This window comes from Ictidomys tridecemlineatus, chromosome 3 (assembly GCF_052094955.1).
Source record: "Ictidomys tridecemlineatus isolate mIctTri1 chromosome 3, mIctTri1.hap1, whole genome shotgun sequence".
Classification (NCBI taxonomy): domain Eukaryota; kingdom Metazoa; phylum Chordata; class Mammalia; order Rodentia; family Sciuridae; genus Ictidomys; species Ictidomys tridecemlineatus.
Genome location: NC_135479.1, coordinates 51,505,535 through 51,528,592, shown reverse-complemented (window position 1 = coordinate 51,528,592; position 23,058 = coordinate 51,505,535). Strand labels below are relative to the sequence as shown.

At 42.8% G+C, this 23,058-nt stretch overlaps 1 protein-coding gene and 1 long non-coding RNA gene across 4 annotated transcripts; one reads left to right on the top strand and one right to left on the bottom strand.

The window, feature by feature from the left end:
• Window positions 1-416: 416 nt before the first annotated feature.
• On the bottom strand, window positions 417-2,302 carry LOC144376166 (uncharacterized). The gene is made up of 2 exons (XR_013436315.1): window positions 2,231-2,302; window positions 417-1,323 (listed from the first exon to the last, which is right to left on the bottom strand). It is a non-coding gene; the product is annotated as an uncharacterized LOC144376166 (long non-coding RNA).
• LOC101966831 (asialoglycoprotein receptor 1) lies at window positions 1,741-20,053 on the top strand. 3 transcript variants are annotated; one of them, XM_040269312.2, is made up of 9 exons: window positions 1,741-1,924; window positions 2,252-2,340; window positions 3,363-3,479; window positions 3,601-3,696; window positions 3,775-3,846; window positions 4,071-4,157; window positions 4,241-4,392; window positions 4,469-4,575; window positions 4,707-7,652. In XM_040269312.2, exons 2-9 carry the CDS (start codon window positions 2,271-2,273, stop codon window positions 4,861-4,863), a joined length of 858 nt encoding a protein of 285 aa, XP_040125246.1. In that variant the 5' UTR covers window positions 1,741-1,924; window positions 2,252-2,270; the 3' UTR covers window positions 4,864-7,652. The 3 variants fall into 3 exon arrangements, with proteins under 3 accessions (XP_040125246.1, XP_021587004.1, XP_077898898.1); XM_021731329.3 differs by having other exon boundaries at window positions 1,742-1,928; XM_078042772.1 differs by lacking the exons at window positions 1,741-1,924; window positions 4,469-4,575; window positions 4,707-7,652 and adding an exon at window positions 17,225-20,053.
• The last annotated feature ends 3,005 nt before the right edge of the window (window positions 20,054-23,058 follow it).

Below are 23,058 nucleotides of genomic sequence, written 5' to 3'. Positions count from 1 at the left end.
GCACATGCACAACTGCACATACCTATTAAATACATTATAAACCATATAACTCTAAATAGAAACATAAAGATTAATATGTGTGGTTCATGCCTGTAATCCCAGTGGCTCCTCAGGCAGAGGCAGGACCATTTCAAGTTCAAAGCCAGCTTCAGTAACTTAGTGAGGCACTTAGCAACTCAGCTAGACCCTGTCTCTAAATAAAATATTAAAAAGGGCTGGGATGTGGCTCAGTGGTTAAGCACCCCTGGGTTCAATCCTCAGTACAAAAATAAAAAGATTAATATGGATGCATATGTGTGTGTGTATATATATACACACACACAAACACACACACACACAATACACATACATATACACATGTTTAGCATTAGTCCAAGCACAGTGGCCTAATCAATAAATGGAGAATGTGGTTATAAGGTAGAAAACAGATTTCAAAACATTTTATTTCAGTAAAAAATGCAAACAAGAAAAGCACAGTTGGTAAGTGTACAGCTTTCTGCAGTTTTACAAGCTGAGCATCACCGCATGACCAGCACTCAGACCAATAAGGTGGACCTTCCCTCACTCCCCGACCTTCCTGTGTTCTCTGCCAGTCTCTACCTACTGGGTAATCAGTATTCTGACTGAATTAGCATAGGCTTGTTGGCCTGAATAAACCAGATTGTAAGTGATAAAATCAGAGAGTGTTAAATTAACAACCCAATTGTCACCAAAATCACTGGCCATGGGCCCAGTGCATGTAAACAAACACAAGGGTTTTCAGGACACAGAGAAATGAGGGCACACACAGAGCTGTCACTCTTTATGCAAGTGATGTGTTCCTGAATATCTCACATAATCTAGACAATTCAAGTCTAGTTTTCTTGAAATATCTGCAAAGCAGGATTTGTACAATTTCACATTTGGAGCCTTAAGGGAGACTTGTTAGCATCTTTAATGTTGCCCAGTTTCTATAATTTAAATTATGTTAATTTCCACTTATCATAATTTGAATTCAGACAACCCTCTCTGAAGCCCATGATTTAGCATCTCTGGGGCCCCAGAACTGTAATTGTGGATGGAATGGGAGCCCAGTTCTGGGGGCAGCACATAGGGTGGAGCCAGGTTGCCCAGTCCTTCCTCTGCTGCTTTGATAAGCTATTGTCAACCAGGGCCTTAGCTTTCTCTTCTGCAAAATGAGTTGTGCTGGGGGATTATAAGAAAAGTGAATGAGTGAAAAGCTTTGGGATACATAGCAGGAGTCAGTGGAAATTCCTCAGCATCAAACCAGCTGAGGCTCCCCGCTGCCCCCTGTCCTCCATGCTGCTTGAAGGATTTCAAACTCTGCAGAAAAGACAGGGAGTCAGGTTAGGCAGGCTGGGGAGCTGGCCTCCGGGGTCACAGACCTGAATTGGGAAAGAGCAGGGAACTGGTCGGTCCCTCTGATCCTGGTCAGGGATATTTGGAGACACCAACAATTCTGGGAAATTCAGAGGTGGGGAGTGAAAAGGGCAGAGACAGAGGGGACAACAACACAGTGCATCCCAGCGCCCCCAGGTCTGCTCCCCTTCCCAAAGGGTTCAATGAGGTGTGAGGTGACTGGCTTGTGGGTGTGTGTGGGGATAGGCCAGAAGACTCCCCTTCCCTGGGGAGAAGAGCAGAGGCAACTCATCCCCCACTCCCACCCCCAAGTTCCAAATCTATTTCCATCTTTGTTTACCGTCCAAAGTCCCAAACACTAGAGATGCCAGATTCCGCGTGCTCAGACACACAGACACCCATACACACAGACACACGGGTCCAGGGCCCTCATATGGACCCTGACTCCTCCACTCCCACTATTCAGGGCTGGCCACCAACTCCAATTCTCCAGGTTTCAGCCCCTTTCTTAGCCTGGGATCTGCATAGCATCCAGGGACCTGGGAGCCAGACCTACAGAACTTCAGCAAGTAAAATGGGGATGGAGAGGGAGAGAACAGTTGAAGGAGTGATTGAAGGCTCTCTCTCTCTCTCTCTCTCTCTCTCTCTCTCTCTCTGTTTATATGTGTGTGTGTGTGTGTGTGTGTGTGTGTGTGTGTGTGTGTGTGTTGGTGGGGTTGGGTGGAAAAATGGAAGAGGATGGATTTTGGATGTAGGCCTGGGAGGGGATGAAAGAAAGAAGAGTCTCCATTGGGTCACTGGTCAGAGGTAAAAAAGGAACAGATCCCACTCTCTAGGCCCTGTTCCCTTCAGCCCCAAACTCAGTTCCAACCTTGGCCTTGATTTGTCCCAGGTCCAACACCAGGCCTATCATGACGAAGGAATATCAAGATCTTCAGCACCTGGACAATGAAGAGAATGACCATCATCAGCTCCGAAGAGGTGAGGGACCCTCTCCTATCTGAAACAGGAGTATTTGGGAACCTCTTTCCTCCTAAGTCTGCTTTTTTTCTGTGACACCTGGCTCTGTCCTTGGGTCTGACGCACTCACATGGAAAATGGTGATCGAGTCCCATAGGTTAGGGGAAGTGCAGGGTGTGGGATTAGAGTCCCTTTCTTGGTGATAGCTGCCCAAGCTTCCTTACTGTGTTACCCAGTTCTCAAGATCTTGGGCAGGGAGTGAACCCAAGGTATGGGAACGACTGGAAGTTGGAGAGGTGGGCTTATTTCTTCGAAGGTAGTGCCCTCTTTATTTCCTCTTCCAACACAGCTGTGGAGAGGCTTGGACTGCGTGTGTGGGTGGGCGCGGTGTCAGGATCAGCTTGGCCAAAGGGGTTAGGTTAGGAAGCCTGTAAAAAGGCAGAGGGTCTCTGCTCTGGGATGGATGAATCCCTTTCCTCGTGCATCCAAAATAAGTTCCCTCTCCCCACTTCTTGATCTTCCAGAGCAAAAAGGAATCATTTGTGGGGATGGTGGGTACTGGGGAAGAGAGCGGGAAGGGGAGGCCCCTACACTCCAGTTCACAGGGACCAGACTCAGTGTCATTCTCTTCTTCATGGGTGAGCGAGACCCTGCCTTTTGTCAGCATGCACATGAAGATGGGTGGTATTCACAGAGAGAGGAAGAAACCTCTTCACTCTCAGGGGGCACATGACAGACTCCCCTAGGTGGGCCTCTGATGAGGTTCATTAGCTGCAGTGTCATAGTAATGCCACTAGGTGTCAGCAAAGTCTCAAGGCTTTGGCAATGCCAGGGAAGGTCAAAGATTTGCGCCCCTGGGGATCCTTATTCCCTTCCCCACCTCCAGTTATGCTGGCCCTGCAAAGTGGCCCATTGCCTGGATTTCTTAATCTGTATGGTTCCTCCTAGTCTACTAGAGTGGCCTTAGCCTGCTCCTCACCAAGTGCCCTGCACCTACTCCAGGCTGGCCTGTGTCCCTGAGCTCCTGATCCTCTCTCTTGCAGGGTTACCTCCTTCTCAGCCTTTTTTGCAGCGGCTCTGCTCCGGACCCCGCCTCCTCCTGCTCTCCTTGAGTCTCAGCCTTCTGTTGCTGGTGGTTGTCTGTGTGATTGGATCCCAAAGTGGGTGCCCAGGGGGTGACAGGGAAGGGAGCAATATTGTGGGGGGGGATGTTAGTGATGGGTTCAGTGCTGGTGAACACAGTCTCCTCCTGTTTTCATCCCCATGGTCTCTCCTGCACAGACTCCCAGCTGAAGGAGGAGTTGAAGGCCCTGAGTAAGACCTTCAGCAACTTCACAGTGAGCACTGAGGCTGAGGTCAAGGCCCTGAGCACTCAGGGTGAGGGGGATTAGGGTTGGGAGCTGGGGCAGGGGGATGGTTAGGACATCTGGACACTGAGCAAGTCTCTTCCTCCAGGAGGCAATGTGGGAAGAAAGATGAAGTTGCTGGAGTCCCAGCTGGAAAAACAACAGCAGGATCTGAGTGAAGGTCAGAGTGTGTGTGTGTGTGTGTGTGTGTGTGTGTGTGTGTGTGTGTGTGTAGGTGCAGGGTATGGAGTGCAACTCTCAGACCAAGCCAAGGCTTCTTGGCAGGGGCATCTGTGATTGGTCTTCCCAGAGAAATGACAGATCCCGCCCCTCAAGTTCATACTGACCTTATTTCCCTCTCACACTCTCCTCCTCCTGCTCCCCTCCTGTCCTCTGTCTCCCCAGAACACTCCAGCTTGCTGCTCCACGTGAAGCAGTTTGTATCTGACTTGCGAAGCTTGAGCTGTCAGATGGCTGTCCTCCAGGGCAATGGTGAGGGGGCCACCCAACCCCACGTTTTGGCCCCCCTTCCAGGTAGCAGCTCCAGGCTCTTCACCCTCCCTCTTCCCTCTCAGACTCTGTAAGGACCTGCTGCCCCATTAACTGGGTGGAACATGAAGGTAGTTGCTACTGGTTCTCCAGCTCTGGGAGGCCCTGGCCGGAGGCTAACAAGTACTGCGAGCTGGAGGACTCTCATCTGGTGGTGATCACCTCCTGGAAGGAGCAGGTGAGGCCCTGGTGGGCTCTTCTGGGAGACTGACTTGTGTAAGGGAGAGGTCACCACTCCCCTCTTCTCTTTCCAGAGATTTGTCCAGCACCACATGGGCCCTTTGAACACCTGGATGGGTCTAACAGATCAAAATGGCCCTTGGAAATGGGTGGATGGGACTGACTACGAGACAGGCTTCAAGTGAGTGGGTGTGACTGCTCCAAACTTTGTGTCTGGCACCTTCCCAACCTCTGGCTCCAGGGTGGGAGGGGCTCCTGGGGATGTTGGCCGAGTCTGACCTCCTGGGGCACCTGGCTGTCTCCTGTCTACAGGAACTGGAGACCAGATCAGCCAGATGACTGGTACGGACATGGGCTGGGAGGAGGCGAGGACTGTGCCCACTTCACCCCTGATGGCCGTTGGAATGATGACTTCTGCCAGAGGCCGTACCGCTGGGTCTGTGAGACAGAGCTGGGCAAAACCAACTAGGAGCCTTCCTCCCCCTAATTTATTTCCTCAATGCCTTGAGCTGCTGAGGTCTGGGATTGGAAATCCTCCTATGTGGGGGTCTGCACTGTCGTGGGGATTTTCATCTAGGATCTAAGGGGAGGGGTGAGTGTACAGTGTTGTTTGGAAGGGTGGGGTGATGGCAACCCATGACACTTTCAGCAGTGTGAAGCTTATTATTGACAATTTTTTTTTAGAGTAAAAGGAAGAGAAATATATTTAAACGTCCTATGAACTGTCTGGTTACTGGGCATTAGGAACTGGGAGGGGCCTGGTTGGCATTAGGAAGACCTGGACAGGTAGAGGTATCATGAGAACTGAATGAGCTTTGGGCCAGATGGTCTGGGTAGGAGTCCAGCTTTGTTATTTGCAGGTGTTGAGCTTGGGCAAGTAACTTAGTTCTGTGAAACTCAGCCACAAGATAGGCTTGTTAGTGAGGACCATCTACCTGCTGCAATACCTCCAGTTCTGAACCACCCCAAGTTGTTGAGTGCTTCAAATACCTTAAATGAGCCATTTGCATGGTGACCTCTATAATCCAAGCTACTCAGGAGACTGAGACAGGAGAATTACAAGTTTGAGGCCAGACAGTAATTTATTGAGACTCGATAAAATAAAAAAAGGCTAGGGAAGTAACTCAGTGGTAGAGCACTTGCCTAGCATGTGTGAGGCTCAGGGTTCAACTCCTAGTACCACAAAATAACAACAAACAAACACACACTTTGGATAAAACTCACTGGCATCTATTATATTTAGTGTATTAAACAGAAGTCACATTCATAAATAGGTGACAAATACCATGAATACATACAACCTGATTCACCAAACATATGAGGACAACCAGGACCTTGAAAGAAAAGCATTAATATTAACAGAATCAACAGTCAAGTCTGGGAGTGAGGACAATTAGGACTTTACAGATACTTCTGGAAATAGTAACAAAAATAGACAAGAGTGTTTGCTCACATACAAGACATATGCTAATTTCAAAAACAAGCAGTGCTCTGACCATAATATAGCAGTTAGAAATGGAGAGCAGAGTACATCCTGTAAAAAATGTATCAACAGCCAGGCACAGTGGTCCATACCTGTAATCCCAGGGACTTGAGAGGCTGACTGCAAGTTTGAGGCAACTTAGTGAGACCCTGACTCAAAATTAAGAGGAAAAAGCTGGGGATGAGTATGGTGGGGCACACCTGTAATCCCAGCAACTTGGGAGGTTGAGGCAGGAGGATCACGAGTTCGAGGCCAGTCTCAGCTACTTAGGGAGACCTTAAGCAATGTTGTGAGATACTGTCTCAAAAAAAAAAAAAAAAAGGGCTGAGGATGTAGTTCAGTGGTAGAGCATCTCTGGTTTCAATCTCTTGGGACCAGGAAAAGGAAGAAAGAAAGAAAATAAAAAACAAAATAAAGGATCAGTTATGTATCTAAATACATTGCTGATTATTTTAAATGTAAAAAACTAAGTTGTCTTGTTAAAAGACAGACATTTCCAGACAAACTAGAATCCAATTACATGCTCAAAAGACACATCTGAATCAGAAAAGTTGAAAACAAAAATATGAAAAACATATTGGGGCAAATTCTAATTGAAATGAACTATCATAAGAAAGTATACTTTATAACAAAAAGTATTATTAGAGAAAAAGAGGGCCACTTTCTAAAGATAAAATGTTCAAAAATTCAACAGGAATATACACCAGTAATAAGTATGTATGCACTGAATAACAGCCACAAAACTTATGAAGTACAAAATTTTGAACTACAAGAAAAAAATAGAGGGCTGGGGTTGTAGCTCAGTGGTAGAGCATTTACCTTGCACACATGAGGCACTGGGTTCAATCCTTAGCACCATATAAATAGATAAAATAAAGGTATTGTGTCCATCTACAACTAAAAATATTAAAAAAATAGAAAAATCTATATATTTTTTTCTGTAAAAGGATGATCAAATATCTTTCTCAGTAATTGATAGATCAAGCAAAAAAAAAAAAAAAAAAAACAAAAAACCTTTAGGATACAGATGTTTTGAAGGCAGAATAATCTATTATGACCTAATGGACATACCCACTGAACTTCACTCATCATCTGCAGAATATCCATTCTTTTCAAGTACTCCCAGACATTTTTAAAAAATGGTGCAAATACTGGGACATAAAGCATCTTTTAATAAATTTCTAATGGGGAATTTTCACTACCATGAGGGGAAATATAAACTCCTATATCAAAATTAATTAATCAAATCAGCATATTATGAGATATCATATTCAAGTAGCATATATATCAAGAATTCAGATAATTTAACATCAGAAAATTTGGTTAGTATGATAGATTTAGGGAGTACAGAAGGATCGATTAAGGGACGATAAAAGATAAAATTACACAATACAGAAAAGCACTCAGCAAAAGTTCAGCTCCTCTGCACAATAAAACCTTTCAGGACTTTGGCAGCTTCTATCTTGTTGCTTCACTGCTGTTTCGACTAGATGTTCCAAGACACCTGGCCCAGTCACGACACACTCCAGACCAGGGAAAAGAGAAGGAAACAGCACACTTTCTTTCTCTGTCTATAGGACACTTCTGGAAGTTGTCAGCTAACATCTCTTGGATCAGAGTGAGTCTCAGGGCCACAGTTAGCTGCAAATGGTTCTGAGAGGTGCACTCTTTATCCCACAAGGAAAACTTCAGGGAATTCTATTTTTGTAGAACAGGAGTCAACAAATTTTGGCACTCACCTGTTTTTGTAAATAAAGTTTTATTAGAACACTGCACTGTTTGTCTATTGATGTATCCTTTATGACTGCTTTTAAGCCTCAACAACAGAGTGGAACAGTTATGATAAAGACTGTGAGGCTAGGAAAGCCTGAAATATTTCCTATCTTATTCTTTACAGAAAATGTTTGCTGACTCCTGGTTTAGAAAAAAATGGGAGAATTGATATTAGAGATCCCTTAGAAATCTCTGTCATAGAATTGTTATTGCTGCTATGACCAAACTGTAATAGATAGGAAAAGGCATTAAAATTGTAGGGCTGGAAGGCTGGAGATGTGTGGCTTGGTGGTAGAGCATTTGCCTAGCGTGTATGAGACCCTGGGTTCAATTCCCAGTACCGTAAAACAAAGCAATCAAAAAATATGACTGGGTGAAGGAGTATAAGCCTTTCATTTCAGCTGCTCAGGCAGGTTGCAAGTTTGAGGCCAGCCTGGGCAATTTAGCAAGACCCTGTCTCAAAAAAATATAAAAGGCTAGAGATGTAGCTCAGTGGTAGAGAGCCCATGGGTTTAATCTTCACTACTGTAACACATAAACAAACAAACAAAAATAAAGACCAAAACAAAACAGTATTGTACTGATATAAGAACAAATAGACTAATGATATGGAATAAAGAACTCAGGGGCTGGGGTCCTGCTCAGTGGTAGAGCACTTGCCTAGCATGTGTGAGGCACTGGGTTCGATCCTCAGCACTGCATATAAATAAATGAATAAAATAAAGGTCCATCAACATTTTATTTTTTTTATATTAAAAAAATTTTTTAGTTATAAATGGACAACAATATCTTTATTTTTATTTATTTTTTAAAATGTGGGGCTGAGGATTGAACCCAGGGGCCTCATGCATGCAAGGCAAGTGCTCTACCACTGAGCCACAACCCCAGCCCCTCCATCAACATTAAAAAAAATAAAAAAAAAAAGAACTCAGAGACAGACCTGTGGGTCAATGGGAACTTAATATACAAAAAAGCAGGCAACTAAAATTGGTGGAGGAAAGATATTGGGGAAATTGACTTTCTATATTAAGAAAAATAAAATTGGATCCATCTCTGACACCACAGACATAGCTGGATCCTGAATAGATTGAAGATCTAAACATGAAAGTTAGAGAACAAACAGAGAGTAGAGAGAAGGAAATCTATATTCCTAGGACTTCTAGAAGGACTTACAAGTACTTTTTTTTTTTTTTTTGATAAGCCCTCCAAAGCACATAGGAAAAAGCCAGAACAATTTGCTGAAATCGCATGAAATTTAGAAATTTCAGTTCAATGACAAGGTTTCAGTTAGGCTCCCAGCAAGCAACACATGGCATACTCAAAATGAGTAATTGAAGGATGTTTTAATAAAAGAACTATTTGTAAAGATGTTAGCAGGATTAAGGAAGCCACAAGAAGTGTGACGGGAACCCAGGTGTCCCAGAGTGGGACCAGAGGTAGAGGACCTCCCAACAGGAGCTGTGACTTTTAGTTGTGGGAGGCAGCCAGCCCACAGCAGCCCTGCAGGGAGCATGCTGAGAGGCAACATCCTCATTCTCCTTTTCCTCCTTCCAATTTCCTGCTAGACCTGGAAGCCAGATGGCAAGGGAGCAATTTGATGCAGTCATACAGTTCAACCTTCCAGGCCACAGAACAACCAGAAAAGGGTAGAGAGGGAGTCTGGAGGTACAAATGGAAGGCATCCAGCAAAGAAGGAACACAGAGAGGAAGAAGATAGGAGACCTATCAGAGAAGCAGAAAAGGGTAGAAACAGGCTGTTCATAGAACAGGGAGCTTGCAGTCTAATGTGCATATAAAGACATGCTTATGATCCCTAGCAACTAGAGAAATGCAATTCAGAACATCAGTGACCTGTCTTTTTACACCCAGTCATTGAAATAAGTCAGAGGGGAGGGCTGTGATTTGTGGCTCAGTGGTAGAGCGCTTGCCTTGCACGAGTGAGGCACACTGGGTTTGATCCTCAGCACCACATAAAAATAAATAAATAAAATAAAGGTATTGTGTTCATCTACAACTAAAAAAAAGTTTTGAACTAGAAAAAAATTAGAAGGGAACTCAAGCACTGGCAAGGAAGTGAGGGAAATGAGAACCTTATGTATCGATTATGGGAGTGTAATTGGAATGGCCATTGAGCAAGACTTTTGGTGGAATTAAGAATGCATATATAGGGCTGGGGTTGTGGCCAGTGGTAGAGTGCTTGCCTAGCACGTTCAAGGTCCTGGGTTCCATCCTCAGCACAACATAAAAATAAACAAAATAAAAGTATTGCAAAAAAAAAAAAAAAAGAATGCATATATAGCCAGGCATGGTGGCGCTTGCCTGTAATCCCAGTGGCTTCAGAGGCTGAGGCAGAAGTATCATGAGTTCAAAGCCAATTTCAGCAAAAGCAAGGCATTACGCAACTCAGTGAGTCCCTGTCTCTAAATAAAATATAAAATAAGACTGGGGATGTGGCTCAGTGGTTGAGTGTGCCTGAGTTCAGTACCAAAAAAAAAAAAAAAAAAAGAATACATATATATATGTGTGTGTGTGTGTGTGTGTGTGAGGGTGCACACCTGTAATTCCTGTGACTTGAAAGGCTGAGGGAGGAGGATTGCAAGTTTGAGGCAGCCTCAGCAACCTAGCAAGACTTTGTCTCAAAATAAAAAATAAAAAGTAGCCAGGCGTGGTGGCACATGCCTATAATCCCGCAGCTTGGGAGGCTGAGGCAGGAGGATCATGAGTTTAAAGCCAGCCTCAGCAAAAATCGAGGTGTAAGCAACTCAGTGAGACCCTGTTTCTAGATAAAATACAAAAAAGAGCTGGGGATATGCCTCAGTGTTCAAGTGCCCTGAGTTCAATTCCAAGTACCAAAACAAACAAACAAACAAATAAAAAAACCCAAACAACAACCCAAAACAAACAAACAAAAAACCAAACCAACCAACCAAACAAACAAACCCCGCCCCCAAACAAAAAACAAACAAAAAAGTGCTGGGGTTGCTCAATAGTTAAGTGTCCCTGGGTTCAATCCCCAGCACCCCCAGCCACAAAGCATATATTACCTATAATGCACGAGAGAGAGAGAGAGAGAGAGAGAGAGAGAGAGAGAGAGAGAGAGAGAGAGAGAGAGAGAGAGAGAGAGAATGAGGTCAGGTTACATTTAACACACACACTCGCACTGCATATATGAGCTGGGCATGGTGGCACATAACTGTAGTCCCAGTTAATTGAGAGGCTGAGGTAAGAGGGTGACTTTGAGTTCAAGAGTTCAAGACCAGTCTGGGCAACATAGTGAGACACTATCTTAAATACCAGAGAGAGAGAGAGAGAGAGAGAGAGAGAGAGAGAGAAGAATTCATATGTTATAATCCACATAATCTTACTTTTGGAGGCAACCTAGTGCCTCCTGGGTGCTAGGAGGGTGTGCCTGATAGATTATTATCCAATTAAGCAACTGTGCATTTCAACACCTGACATGACTCTTAACTGAAAGATATGAGAAGCATTTTTAGTAAACACAGAGTTCAGATAAGGAGTGCATTGTCACTTGGACTTGTTTTGTAAGTTGATCCAGAGTAGGAAATAAGGACACAGATATGAGAAAGGAGGAGGCCAGTTTTTCAAAAATTTGTGGACATTCTGTACCTTCTATTGTTATGCAATAGGGATGACACATCCCTGCCTGCGCAATGATTTTATCAAAGAACCTTGAACTTGAATCTGATTAGGCCTCCAGCACTACTAGTTTATGGGAAATGCAGTAGGAGAGAAATAGACATGCAGGCATGCATTTGGTCTTTCTAGAAGGTGGTAGATTTTACACAATTTCTGGTCTTTTTAACAAAAAATAGCAAGAAATTAAAGAGGGAGGAGGCACTGTTATAGATTAAAAGAGCTTTGAAAGATATAGCAACTACATTCAATGCTTGGACTTTGGATCTTGATTTGAACAAAGCAATTGCAAAAAGACATGGGAAAATCAGGTAAATTCAAATACTAACTGGATAAAGCCCTCTTGTCAATTATTTTTGGCATGATCATATTGTAGTGATGAAGTTAAGTTGAGGAAAAAGAGGTTCTGGGTTTTAGAGATACATGCTGAAATATTTATAGGTGAAATAATATGTCTGGGATTCTCTCTGAAATAATTTAGCATATTTGGGGGTGGGAGATGGGAAGTGTATAGAAGAAACAGAACTAGTCATATGTGGATAATTGTTGCAGGTTCAAGGTGTTCATTTTACTATTCTCTCAACTTTGTATGTGTTTTAATCACTAGAGATGAACCAGAAACTGCAGTCTAAAGACACAACTTAACCAAAATACAGATGATATATTTATATATTTTTTACAAATCCAATGTGGGAAAATAATATTTTGCCTCTACAGAAAAGATTGACAGATATGAGAATTAAAGTTAGAAATAAGCGATAGACTTGGATGAAATATTTGCAATATTTATAATAAGTAATTAATATCCAGAATATAAAGAACTCCTACAAAGTAACAAGGAAAAAAAAAAAAAGAACCTCAACCCAACAGAGAAATGGGCAAAGATATTGTAGTAAACACTTGTCATCTCTATTTTAGGGAATCCCTCATTATGTTCACAAGTAGCCTAGAGACTATATCCTTCTTCTTGCCTCCCTGGTATAGCCAGAAGTGGGCATGTGCTGGAGATGTTGCTCACTGGATCTCCTCTTCCAGAATGTTGAATCTTGAATGAATGAAGCAAATTTATCATGATAGCTGGGGAGAGTCATATTTAAGATCTTTAAGAAATCCAAAAGATGCAAGCTGCAAAATAATATACACAGTATGAACCTGCCAGTGTAGCCACCCTCCCACCTCCAACAACAACAACAACAAAAACCCCACAATAGCAATATACAGATACTCAAATTTACCTTGGAGTCACCACATCCCAATAAATCTGTTGTAGGTCTAGGCTATTGCTAAAATGAAAATGCATTTATAATACACCTAATCTACCAAGCACCACAGTTTAGCAATATAGTACACTGTGGAGTGTTGGCTGTTTCTCCTCCTGGATTGTATGGCTGACTGGGAACTGCTGCTCTCTGCCACTGTCCAGTATCTGGAGAGAGGCTTGATCATAGGGCATATTGCTAGCTTGGAAAAAGATCCAAACCCAAAGTACGAAATATGGTTTCTACTGAATGCATGTTGCTTTTGCACTATCGTAAAGTAGAAAAATCAGAAGTTGAACCAACATAAGTCAGGGGTCACCTGCATTTCCTTAACCTACACCAATGGCTGTTGCTTTTCTTTTGTATACTCACCTGCCCCCTCTGTGGACTATTCCCATTGCAAAGGTTTTCCCCTTGCTTGATGCCCTGGTGCCTCCCTAGATACTGTCTTATCTCTCTCTTTATTGTCTGACTGTGCATTAGAATATAAAGGGAAGGCCATGACCTGGGTTTGGGGTGAGGCAGACCAGGGAAGTGGGTGGGCAGTGCTGAGGAGGAGCTTCAAGATTCTCAGAGGTATTAAAAAGAAGGGTAGGGCTGGAGTTGTGGCTCAGTGGCTAGAGTGCTGGCCTGTCATGTGTGAGGTCCTGGGTTCAATCCTTAGCATTATAAATAAATAAATAAATAAATAAAAGATGGCGGGGGGAGGGTAATAGAATACTGTGGCTGCTTAATTGCTCAGGGTGTCTGGTTCACAGAAGGATATGTGTGAGTGTGTGTGTGTGTGCCTATTTCTAGCATGCCAGAAAAGAGTCAGAGAATGGGAACCATATCCTCTTCCAGTACTTGGGATTGAACTCAGGGCTTCTCACCTGCTGGGTAAGTGCTGTACCACTGAGCTACGGCTGTCCCCAGCCTTTTTATTTTACAAGTCAGGGTCTTGCTGAGTTGCTGAGGCTGACCTTGAACTTGCAATCCTCCTGCTGAGGCTGACCTCGAGCTTATGGTCCTCAATCCTCCTGCTTCAGCCACCTGAATCACTGGGATTACAGGCATGTGCCACCACACCTAGTTATTTATCAGGGCTTTTGACCCCTCTTCCCCTGGTTCTCTGGAAGACCAATTTAGCTATTTTTGCCTGTCATTCTTGTAACCCCACTCTCTTCTACCTGAGGCAGCTCTGGACCCTAGGCCAGACCATCAGCTCTGCTTGACAGCTGGGTGCAGGTAGGTGTGATGTTTCTTGGCAGCAGAACTCCAACTGGTTCAAGTGTTTCTCCTATAAAACTCAGTTGCTTCATTATGAGTCAGTCTCCCATAGGAAGCCTGTTTTAGTTTGAGAGTCTCCCAAAAACAGAGCCAGAGAGAAGGATTTGCAGAACGTGTTTTTCTTGGGAGCGGATCCCAGAAAGCAGGAATGAAGGAGAGGAGGGGGTGAGATGAGGAGATTGAAATGCTTCCAATAAGGGTGGCATTATCAAGATTACGCCCACGTTAGGTGACTGGAGCTCATCAGCATCTCCTAAGCATACAGAATGGTTGACTTAAAGAAGGGGTGGCTGGAGGATTTACCCACCACCCCCTGCTTCTCATGGGTTTTAACTCCCTGGAAATTCTGGGCTGTACTGGTGATGGCTGAGCAGCTCCTCCTGTTGGTACTAGAGAAAGCCCTGGAGCAGAACGTAGAGCTCATGCTCATAGTGGGATGTTTTTAATACAAGGAGCTGTTTGAACTCATGTGGAAATGTCCATCTCTGTTGTGGTTGAAATCAGTGGGTCAAGGAGGTCTGATATGGGGTCCCAACTATGGTCCCTATATCCAAACTCCAGCAGGGATGATTAGGATTCCCAATGGCAACCCAAACATAAAATACATAAGAATGAACGCAAGAAATGTGCATGGTGTTTGTGCAAACAATTCTAAAACTCTAATGAAGGCCATAAACATGCTCAAATATAGCTAACTGATTCTTGGCTAAGGAGTGTCAATATTGTGATGAAATAAATTTTCCCATGATTAATCTATAAATTCAAGGTTATTGAAATAAAAATTCTATTGCTTTTTTTTTTTTTTTTTTAGAATTTGACACAGCGAGTCTATATTTATCTGGAAGAATAAGTATATGAAAGTAGCCAGCAGAAAAATTTAAAAAGAACAATAACTAGGGGACTTATCCTGCCAGATATAAAAAAAATATATAATAAAGTGTGGGCCAGGAGATGACTTGACCATTAAAAAAAATTCTATTTGAATAAAATAAAATAAAATAAAATATATTATAAATCTGGCTAGGGGCTGGGGATGTGGCTCAAGCGGTAGCGCGCTCGCCTGGAATGCGTGCGGCCCGGGTTCGATCCTCAGCACCACATGCCAACAAAGATGTTGTGTCCGCCGAGAACTAAAAAATAAATATTAAAAAATTCTCTCTCTCTCTCCTCTCTCACTCTCTCTTTAAAAATAAATAAATAAATAAATCTGGCTAATTCAAACACACTTGGCATTGCCATAAGAATGGGCAGACAAGTCAAAGACACAGAATAAACTCCAGAGGTAGATCTGTTACAGGGCTGGGGCCTCCTGGGAAAATGACGCAGCACGGAGGGCCCCTGTCATCAAACCCTGATTCATGCAATCATGCCACAAAGGTTTCAGACATTTTGCTCAGAGTCACAGGCATGAATCTTTTAGAAGGGATAGGAAAAGGGAACACACTCAAGGGAGACAGTGTGTCCTCTCAGAGAAGAGAGGGACTGACTCCTCCTGTCCTCTGATTTGATTGAGGGTCCCAGGGAGGATTCCAGAGAGTCCCACCTGGTCCAGTTCTTGACTTTCGTCTGATAGCAGGATGACATCAGACTTTCAAGTCCCCACTGCCCAAACCCTTAGGCCCATGCTGACAGGTTCTAATTGGAATCTGTTCTTATAGATTTTATGGTGGGAGGGAATTATCCTTATCTCCCTGAGTTCTAGGATTTGGTGTGTGTAAGGGTCACAAAAATCCACCCCCGCTTCAGGGTAACTTTGTGTGTGTGTGTGTGTGTGTGTGTGTGTGTGTGTTTAAATCAGCATTTTGGGCTTACATTTCTCCTGCAGATAACAGGAATTTGCTGAGGAATGTAACATATCTTATGGACTTAGGCCAGGCAGGGCTGCAGGTAAATTTTTTAAAAAAAAAATATTTTTAATTGTAGATGGACACAGTATCTTTATTTTTTTCTTTATGTGGTTCTGGGATTGAACCCAGTGCCTCACACGTGCAAGGCAAGTGCTCTACCACTGAGCTACAACCCCAGCCTCAGTAAACTGGTTTTTAAAAAAGAAAGCATGTGGGGGTCAGTACCGTGGGCCTAGTTTGTAGAATGATTCCTTAACCTCTTGTTCCCACTATGCATGTCCGTCAGTTCCCTATCAGCTTCAGGGAATTAGTTGGGGATGTTTTGGTTGTAAATGACAGGAATCCAATGGGGACCATTTTATTAGAAGCATAGTGGAGCATCTTGCGGGGTCTTTGGGGAGGGTGCAGTTGTCAAAATAGGAACTGGTGTTCCATAGGGGACCTTGGAGGTTCTCATGGTGTATGCGCTCTACTTCTTTCAGAAAATCTGCTTTATTCTTTTACTGTGAATTGGCTTCTCGGCTCTTCATATTGCATCTTTATAACCACTCCAGAGCTTTATGGATTACATTTCCTCTCTCTTTTCTGTCTCTGTCTCTCTGTCCTTTCCCCTAGAACTGGGAAGATACTGATTGGGCCAGTTGACTAATGCTGTACTAATAAACTCGAGCCAAAGGTCATGTTATGGTTGTTGCTCACAGAAAGCAGGGTGAGAGTTCACAGAAATGTTCAGGTAGTGATCAAGGGGCTGGAGGTGAAGGTGGGCCAACTGAAGAAAGGATATCCATGACATCCAAGTACATAAAGGAATTTGGCAGGTAACCAAGGAAGACCTTCACCTCAGAGGAGAAAAGATGGAATAAGTGGTGGTGGGCCAGTTGCTATCTGATCCATTCTATAGATCCCATTGCTTTTATTTTATGTTTCATAATGGCAATCATTTATTTCTGAACATGCCATCTTTCTCAGTTCTGAATGCCTTGAATGATACTTCTCAGAACTCTTGTTCAAAGACTCCATTTCATACTGACTTGGATAAAGGGTCTGAACTTCAAAGAATTATGGGTCTTTTTCCTACGAAAGAAGAACCGGCGAACTCCTTCCTCCCCATCTAAGGTCACTGGTTTTACCATAAAGAACAAAACAAAACAAATAAAAAATTATTTATGGGAACATCCTGTGAAAATATCTTAGTGCCTCTAACTGATTTGCTAAATCGGACCATTCAGTGATGCATTTCTTCCAGTTGGTTCCCTTAAGATCTTTCTGCCAAATACAATAGTTTCAGCACGACACGTGCCTTCAGCATACTTCATTCTGTATGCAGGGTTTTCAATTATAGTGCTTAGGCTGCCATTTTTGACAGGATAATAATAACAGGTATAAATAGCTTTCTTTCTGTAATGGAACACCAACTGAAAAAGAAACTAGACACCAACATACCAAAATATTCCACACTTAAAGCCAAACGCATTTAGTTCTTTTCTGGGCAGCAGGTAATCAGAAGGTATATACCCACTTGCTATTTCTTTTCCAAATCTACAGTGTGGAACAAGCTTTGAGAGGCCGCTCGTCCTCCATGGTGAGTCATCTTTCAACATGTTTGGACAAGCATCTGATGCAGGGGAGAAGAATTGCTCTTGCTGACTTCCAGATAAGCCAAGTGACGAGTATTTTGGGACAGGTGCAGAGTGCCTCTCTTCCACTCTCACCAAGCTCTCGTTAGGGCCACGTTAGTTAACTTGTACCAGCAGATTCCTCCAGAAAGCTGTGTATATTTGCCACTTGAAGGAGGAAGCAGAGAAGAGGAGGAGAGTCTCAACACCTATAATAAAGAGTAGAGGCTGCTGAGTGGAAAAAAACAACTGAAATCTGATGAAAGAGAGAGAGAGAGAAACAATATAATACAACACAAGAACTCAAAAAACCAGGCAAAAGGAAGTGAACTGTCCTCCACAGTATAAGCCATGTCAAGCAGAAAGCCTCCAAAAGGGGGGGAAAATCCTCCAAGCACTGATTCACTGATCACTGGAACATTTTTCCTTACAAATGATACCACCCTCTCAGTTTGTTTTTTGAGTCAGGTGCCACATGGCACATACCTATAGTCCCAGCAACTCTGGAGGTGGAGGCAGGAGGATCACAAGTTTGAGACCAGCAACTTAACAAGGACTTAAGCAACTTATTGAGATCCTGTCTGAAAATAAAAAAAATTAAAAAGGGCTGAGGATGGGGCTCAGTGGTAAGCACAACCCCCAGTACCAAACAACAACAAAAAAAGGACTTTCAGTTTGGTTTTTGACCTCAGCAGGTGTCTGTTGCCAGTCAGCTCTGATGTACCTGGTAAGGTTTGCAAACTAAAGGAGAAAAAAAAAAAAACTACCTCCCACAGCTGTTCACTGCCAAATTTTTAACCTTCTGGAATACAAAACCAGTGCTCCCTCCAGGGACGCTTCCAATCAACAGTGGGGTGGCCATGCTAGACCTTTGGGCAGAAAGCCCAGATTCTTGCCTGAACATGGCTGCTTTGTAGCAAGACCTGCAAGGTCCAGGGATTCAAAAGTTTCTCAGAGTTTTCCTTCACTGGGTAGGTAACAGCCATTTTGGTGATCTGGTCTCTGAATAGAACCAATATGGTTCCTGAAGGAAACATTCCATCCTTTGGGGTTATCAGCTCTAAAGCTGGTTGATGTCTAAACACAGGTGAGTTATTATGTCTAATAGGGAGAGGAACTCTTTGGTTTCTTGATTTTCGAATTCTAGTTATTACAACAACTGCTCAAATCCTATAGAACATCCTGCAGAATACTAACCCTATCTCCCACCTGGCACAGCTGTGGAGGGTTGACTGTGGCATTCCAGCCGTGTGTCCAGGAAGCTGCTTTTGGGTGATGGGCATATTCCCTTTACTTTGATTTTGCTGTACGTCTTTTGCTTTATAAGTTGCTTGCTCAGGAGTACGTTGTATGTACCTGAGAGTGTTTCCTGGAAGTTCACGCAGTGTGGAACTGACTGAAGCATTGCAAGCCAGGAAGGCCAATCTATATGCTGAATAATGGATACATTTATATACTGCCCCCTCCATGCTGTCCAATGCCAAATTAACCTACTAACTCGATACCAAGTGAGTGATGGTTCTCCTGAGGTTCAGCCTTTGGATTCCTCCCCCTCCTCCTCCTCCTCCTCCTCCTCCTTTTTCTTCCACTTCTTTTTGAGATGGGGTCTTATGATATTGCCCAGGCTGGTCTTGAACTCCTGGGCTTAAGAGATCTTCCTGCCTCAGCCTCCTGAGTAGCTGGGACTACCTGTATGCCCCATTAGGCCCAGCTTCTGGATTCTTTCTTCTCCATTATACTAGGGAATTTTGGTATCATCTTAGTCTCAATTAGCAGAGACGACCATTGAGGCCAGATTTCAGACGACCAACCAAGCAAATCACTGGATTGGCTTTCAGTTACTTTGACTCACACAATAAATGCAGAATCTCTAGGAAATGTGCCATATTTAATAAAGTGATACTGTCTAATCTGGTGGCTCCAAATGGACAATGGCCAAAGGCCTAAATGTATCATCAAGGGCAGCCTAGCTAGATCATGAGCATGGAAACTTGATCTCAATTAGACCAGGGATGGCTTCATAATCAGAGTTACCTTGGCTATGAGTTACACCAGAGTGGCCCGGGGAGGAGAGAAGCCCGAGGAGGATCTCCATAATGGGAAAGACTTACCATGGATGCCAAGAGAGACTTGGGTAGGTAGGGAATACCAGTGTTCACCTCTTAGCAAGAGAGGGGAGGGCAATGGATATGGTGATACTTCATTATCTCACTGAACATTTATGACCAGAGACACTAAGATTAGCCTCTCTGGGCTGCCAGCCTCACTCAAGGACTCAAGAGGTCAAATGTTATTATAATAATCAGTGATAGAATAATCACTTTTTTTGGGGAGGAATTGTTATTAAGGGTAATGGGCATATTCAGCTCTAAAGAAAAAATAATATATTCATAGAGGCCAGCCTATACCTTGTACAAATATAAAAACAATCTTCAAATGATAGGCCTTTCTTGTCCAGGAAGCAAGTTTTTTAAAAATAAAAAATCTAAGCTCATAAACTTTGTATCCCTTCCTGTATGGATGCACATAAAATACACAGTCATCTTAAAAGATCTGTACTGTCACAATAAACCAAATCACCAATAAAAATAGCTCCCCATAAAATTAGGATTATTCTGTAGTAAAATCCCCCAAGGGAGGAATGCATTCAGCAAGATTTGTGCTAATGAATCTCTAATTTGTAATCCCCAAATGATTGATTAACTCCTCACTTGTAAGATTTCAGATTTGATAAAATAAACCAGTGTAAGATGTGTCATTGCTTCCAACATCTATACATATCTGGAGTGTTGACAGTGATGATTGTCTCCCTTCCCCTTTTAGGACCCCCACCTCTGAACCACTCCTCACTCATGGCTACTTTGAAGTGACTTGACCCCCATTTATTTTTTCTCTGCAGTTTCCAGGCTACTCAGTGGAGGAAATTCCTCCTTTCCTTTGAATTAATTTCTCCAGTTTAAGCTCCCATCGCCATAGCGATCTGCATTCCATTACCCAGAAAGCAAAGGAGAGTCTTGGCCATCAAACTAGCTGGCTTTTATTGTGGTTTCTGTGGTTTGTTTTTCTGTAGAGGAATTCCTGGGGTGGAAGGAGCAAAAGTTAAACAGGCTTTACTTTGATTTTGTAGCCCTTCCTTTTTTCTAGCTCCTTCCTTCTTCCCTGAGTTGAAGGCTTTGTTGCCAAGGGTGACCATTCTTCCCCCAACATTTTCATGCACACACCTGAAATCCAAAATAAGTTCTTTAAAACTCTATTTACAACAGTATATTTTGGCCTAACAGCTGGAGTTCTTTATTCTTGGATACTGTTTAGAAGAAATATAATAAAGATATTTCACTGTCCCTCACCAAAGGGTCATTTCTCAGTGGAACACTATGGTTTCTTGTTCAAGGGAGGTGCTTAATCTTTAAATAAACACATCATTTAGGTACACAGATTAATTGTATTTTTACTGTAAAAATTTGATGACCTCAAATAACAGAGGGTAGGGTCATACTTATACTGGTGAAATAAAGACTTAGTTTTGTTTTAGGAACAAATTAACTCTTTATTATCAGCCCTTTTTGAGGTTGGCAGCACTTGCTTAGTATGCATGAGAACCTGGGTTTGATCCCCTGCATCACAAAACAAACCAAAAAAACCCACAAATAAATCTAATATAAATACTTAAAAAAATGTAAATTCTATACCAGAGGTACAATTTACACGGAGGGGGAACTTGAGAAATCTCTTTACCTTCTGCTGTATTTTGCTGTGAACCTAAAACTGCTCTTGAAATAAAATCTACTTAGGGGCTGGGGATGTGGCTCAAGCGGGTAACTTGCTCGCCTGGCATGCGTGGGGCGTAGGTTCGATCCTCAGCACCACATAAAAATAAAATAAAGATGTTGGGTCCACCGAAAACTAAAAAATAAATATTAAAAAATTCTCTCTCTCTTTTAAAAAAAATAAAAATAAAATCTATTTAAAACAAACAAACAAACAACAACAACAAAAAAACAAATCCCCTAATTTATCATGGCTCTCAAGGCAGAAATTTGTATTTTTAAGTAATTTAGCTGTGTGTTGGAAAAGTCACTCCCTAAGATAAACCAAGGTATATCTAAGGACTGTGAACACTCTAGGGGTGCTGAAGAGGACAGGTCGAAGATAGCAAACAGAGGAAGGGGTCTCCAGAAAGGAGCCAGGGGTGGAGAGGGACACCACAGGATAAATGTAGGGTCTTGGGGCAGAGGAAGCACAGGTCCCCACCTGTCACAGATGTTGATGAACAGTAGCAAAGATGGAGCAAGAAGCAATAAAGCAGCCCAGGTGGCCACCAGAGCACAGCCAAGGCAGGGGGCAGATATGGCAGGGTGTATTGTCCTGGGTGGTGGGTACAAGGGTATGTCCTTTGGACCAAGGGAAAGGCACAGTGCAAAAAAAAAAAAAAAAAAAAAAAAAAAACAAACCTCCTTCCCTGTCAGCTCAACAACATCTTGGCCCCAAATCTGCTAGAATATGGGAGGACCCAGGGGTCAAACTGATGAACCTTTACTGAGAACTTGTTCTAGGTTAAATTATATGTTGGATCCAACTGAGGTCTTTAAAACACAATAAGATAGTGTTTGTCTTGAAGGAGAGAAGGAAACTCATTTACCAAGGGTCTGTTAGATGCCCATAATTTTATATACACTCTGTTTTAATCCTTAAAATAACCTTACTGGGGCCCCGTGTGGTGGCACACACCTGTAATCCCACCAACTAGGGAGCCTGAGGCAGGAGGATCACAGGTTGAAGGCCACCTTGGATAACTTAGTGAAGTCCTGTCTTAAAAAAAAAAAAATGGCAAGGGATGTAGCTCAGTGGTAGAGCACCCCTGGGTTCAATCCCCAGTACTAGAGAAAAAAAGAACTTATTGGGTAGGGGGAGATAATTATGATTTTATAGATGAAGGAACAGAGTCTTAAAGAGATCGATTTAATTAAGGCCATTCTTTTTTAAAATTTGTTTAAATTAGTTATACATAACAGTAGAATGCATTTGTGTACTTTGGTATACCCTATATAAGTGGGATATAATTTCTCAGTTTTCTGAGTGTACATGTCGCTGAATCATATTGGCTATTCTTAATTAAATCAGTCTTTTAAAGAGATTGATTCAGTTATAGCACAGTGGAGAACAAATTGGAAAGCTGGTTGGTTCTTCTCTCTGGCTCCAGTGCTCTGGTGAGTCCCTTCACCACATGATCCAAGAGGGGAAATGAGATGGGTTTATTGTTACGCATAGGGCAGGCTTGGTCAGCTTTGCATACAACTGAGGTTATGCCTCGTTATAATATTCAAAGTTATTGTTCAGAACTGTATAACTATGTAAGTTATACATGTTATACAGTTTAAAAGTTTATACCTGCTTCCCAACCTCTTGCAGAGAAAGACCTGGACAATCCCCTACATCGACCAGCAGGCTCCATTTATATTGCCTTATTTTTTTTAATATTTATTTTTTAGTTGTAGTTGGATACAATATATTTGTTTTATTTATTTATTTTTATGTGGTGCTGAGGATCGAACCCAGGGCCTCGCCTGTGCTAAGCGAGTGCTCTAAGGCTGAGCCCCAGCCCTGTGGCCTCACTTCTGACACTGCCACTAGAAAGAAGCTGCAGCTGCTGAAAATAGGTCCTATGCAGCCTCAGGCTGCCTCTGCCATGGCTATGCTGTTGTCCCTCTGGGTCTGGCTATAGTTTCCCAAGGCTTAATGGGAAGATAAACAGGCTATTGACTC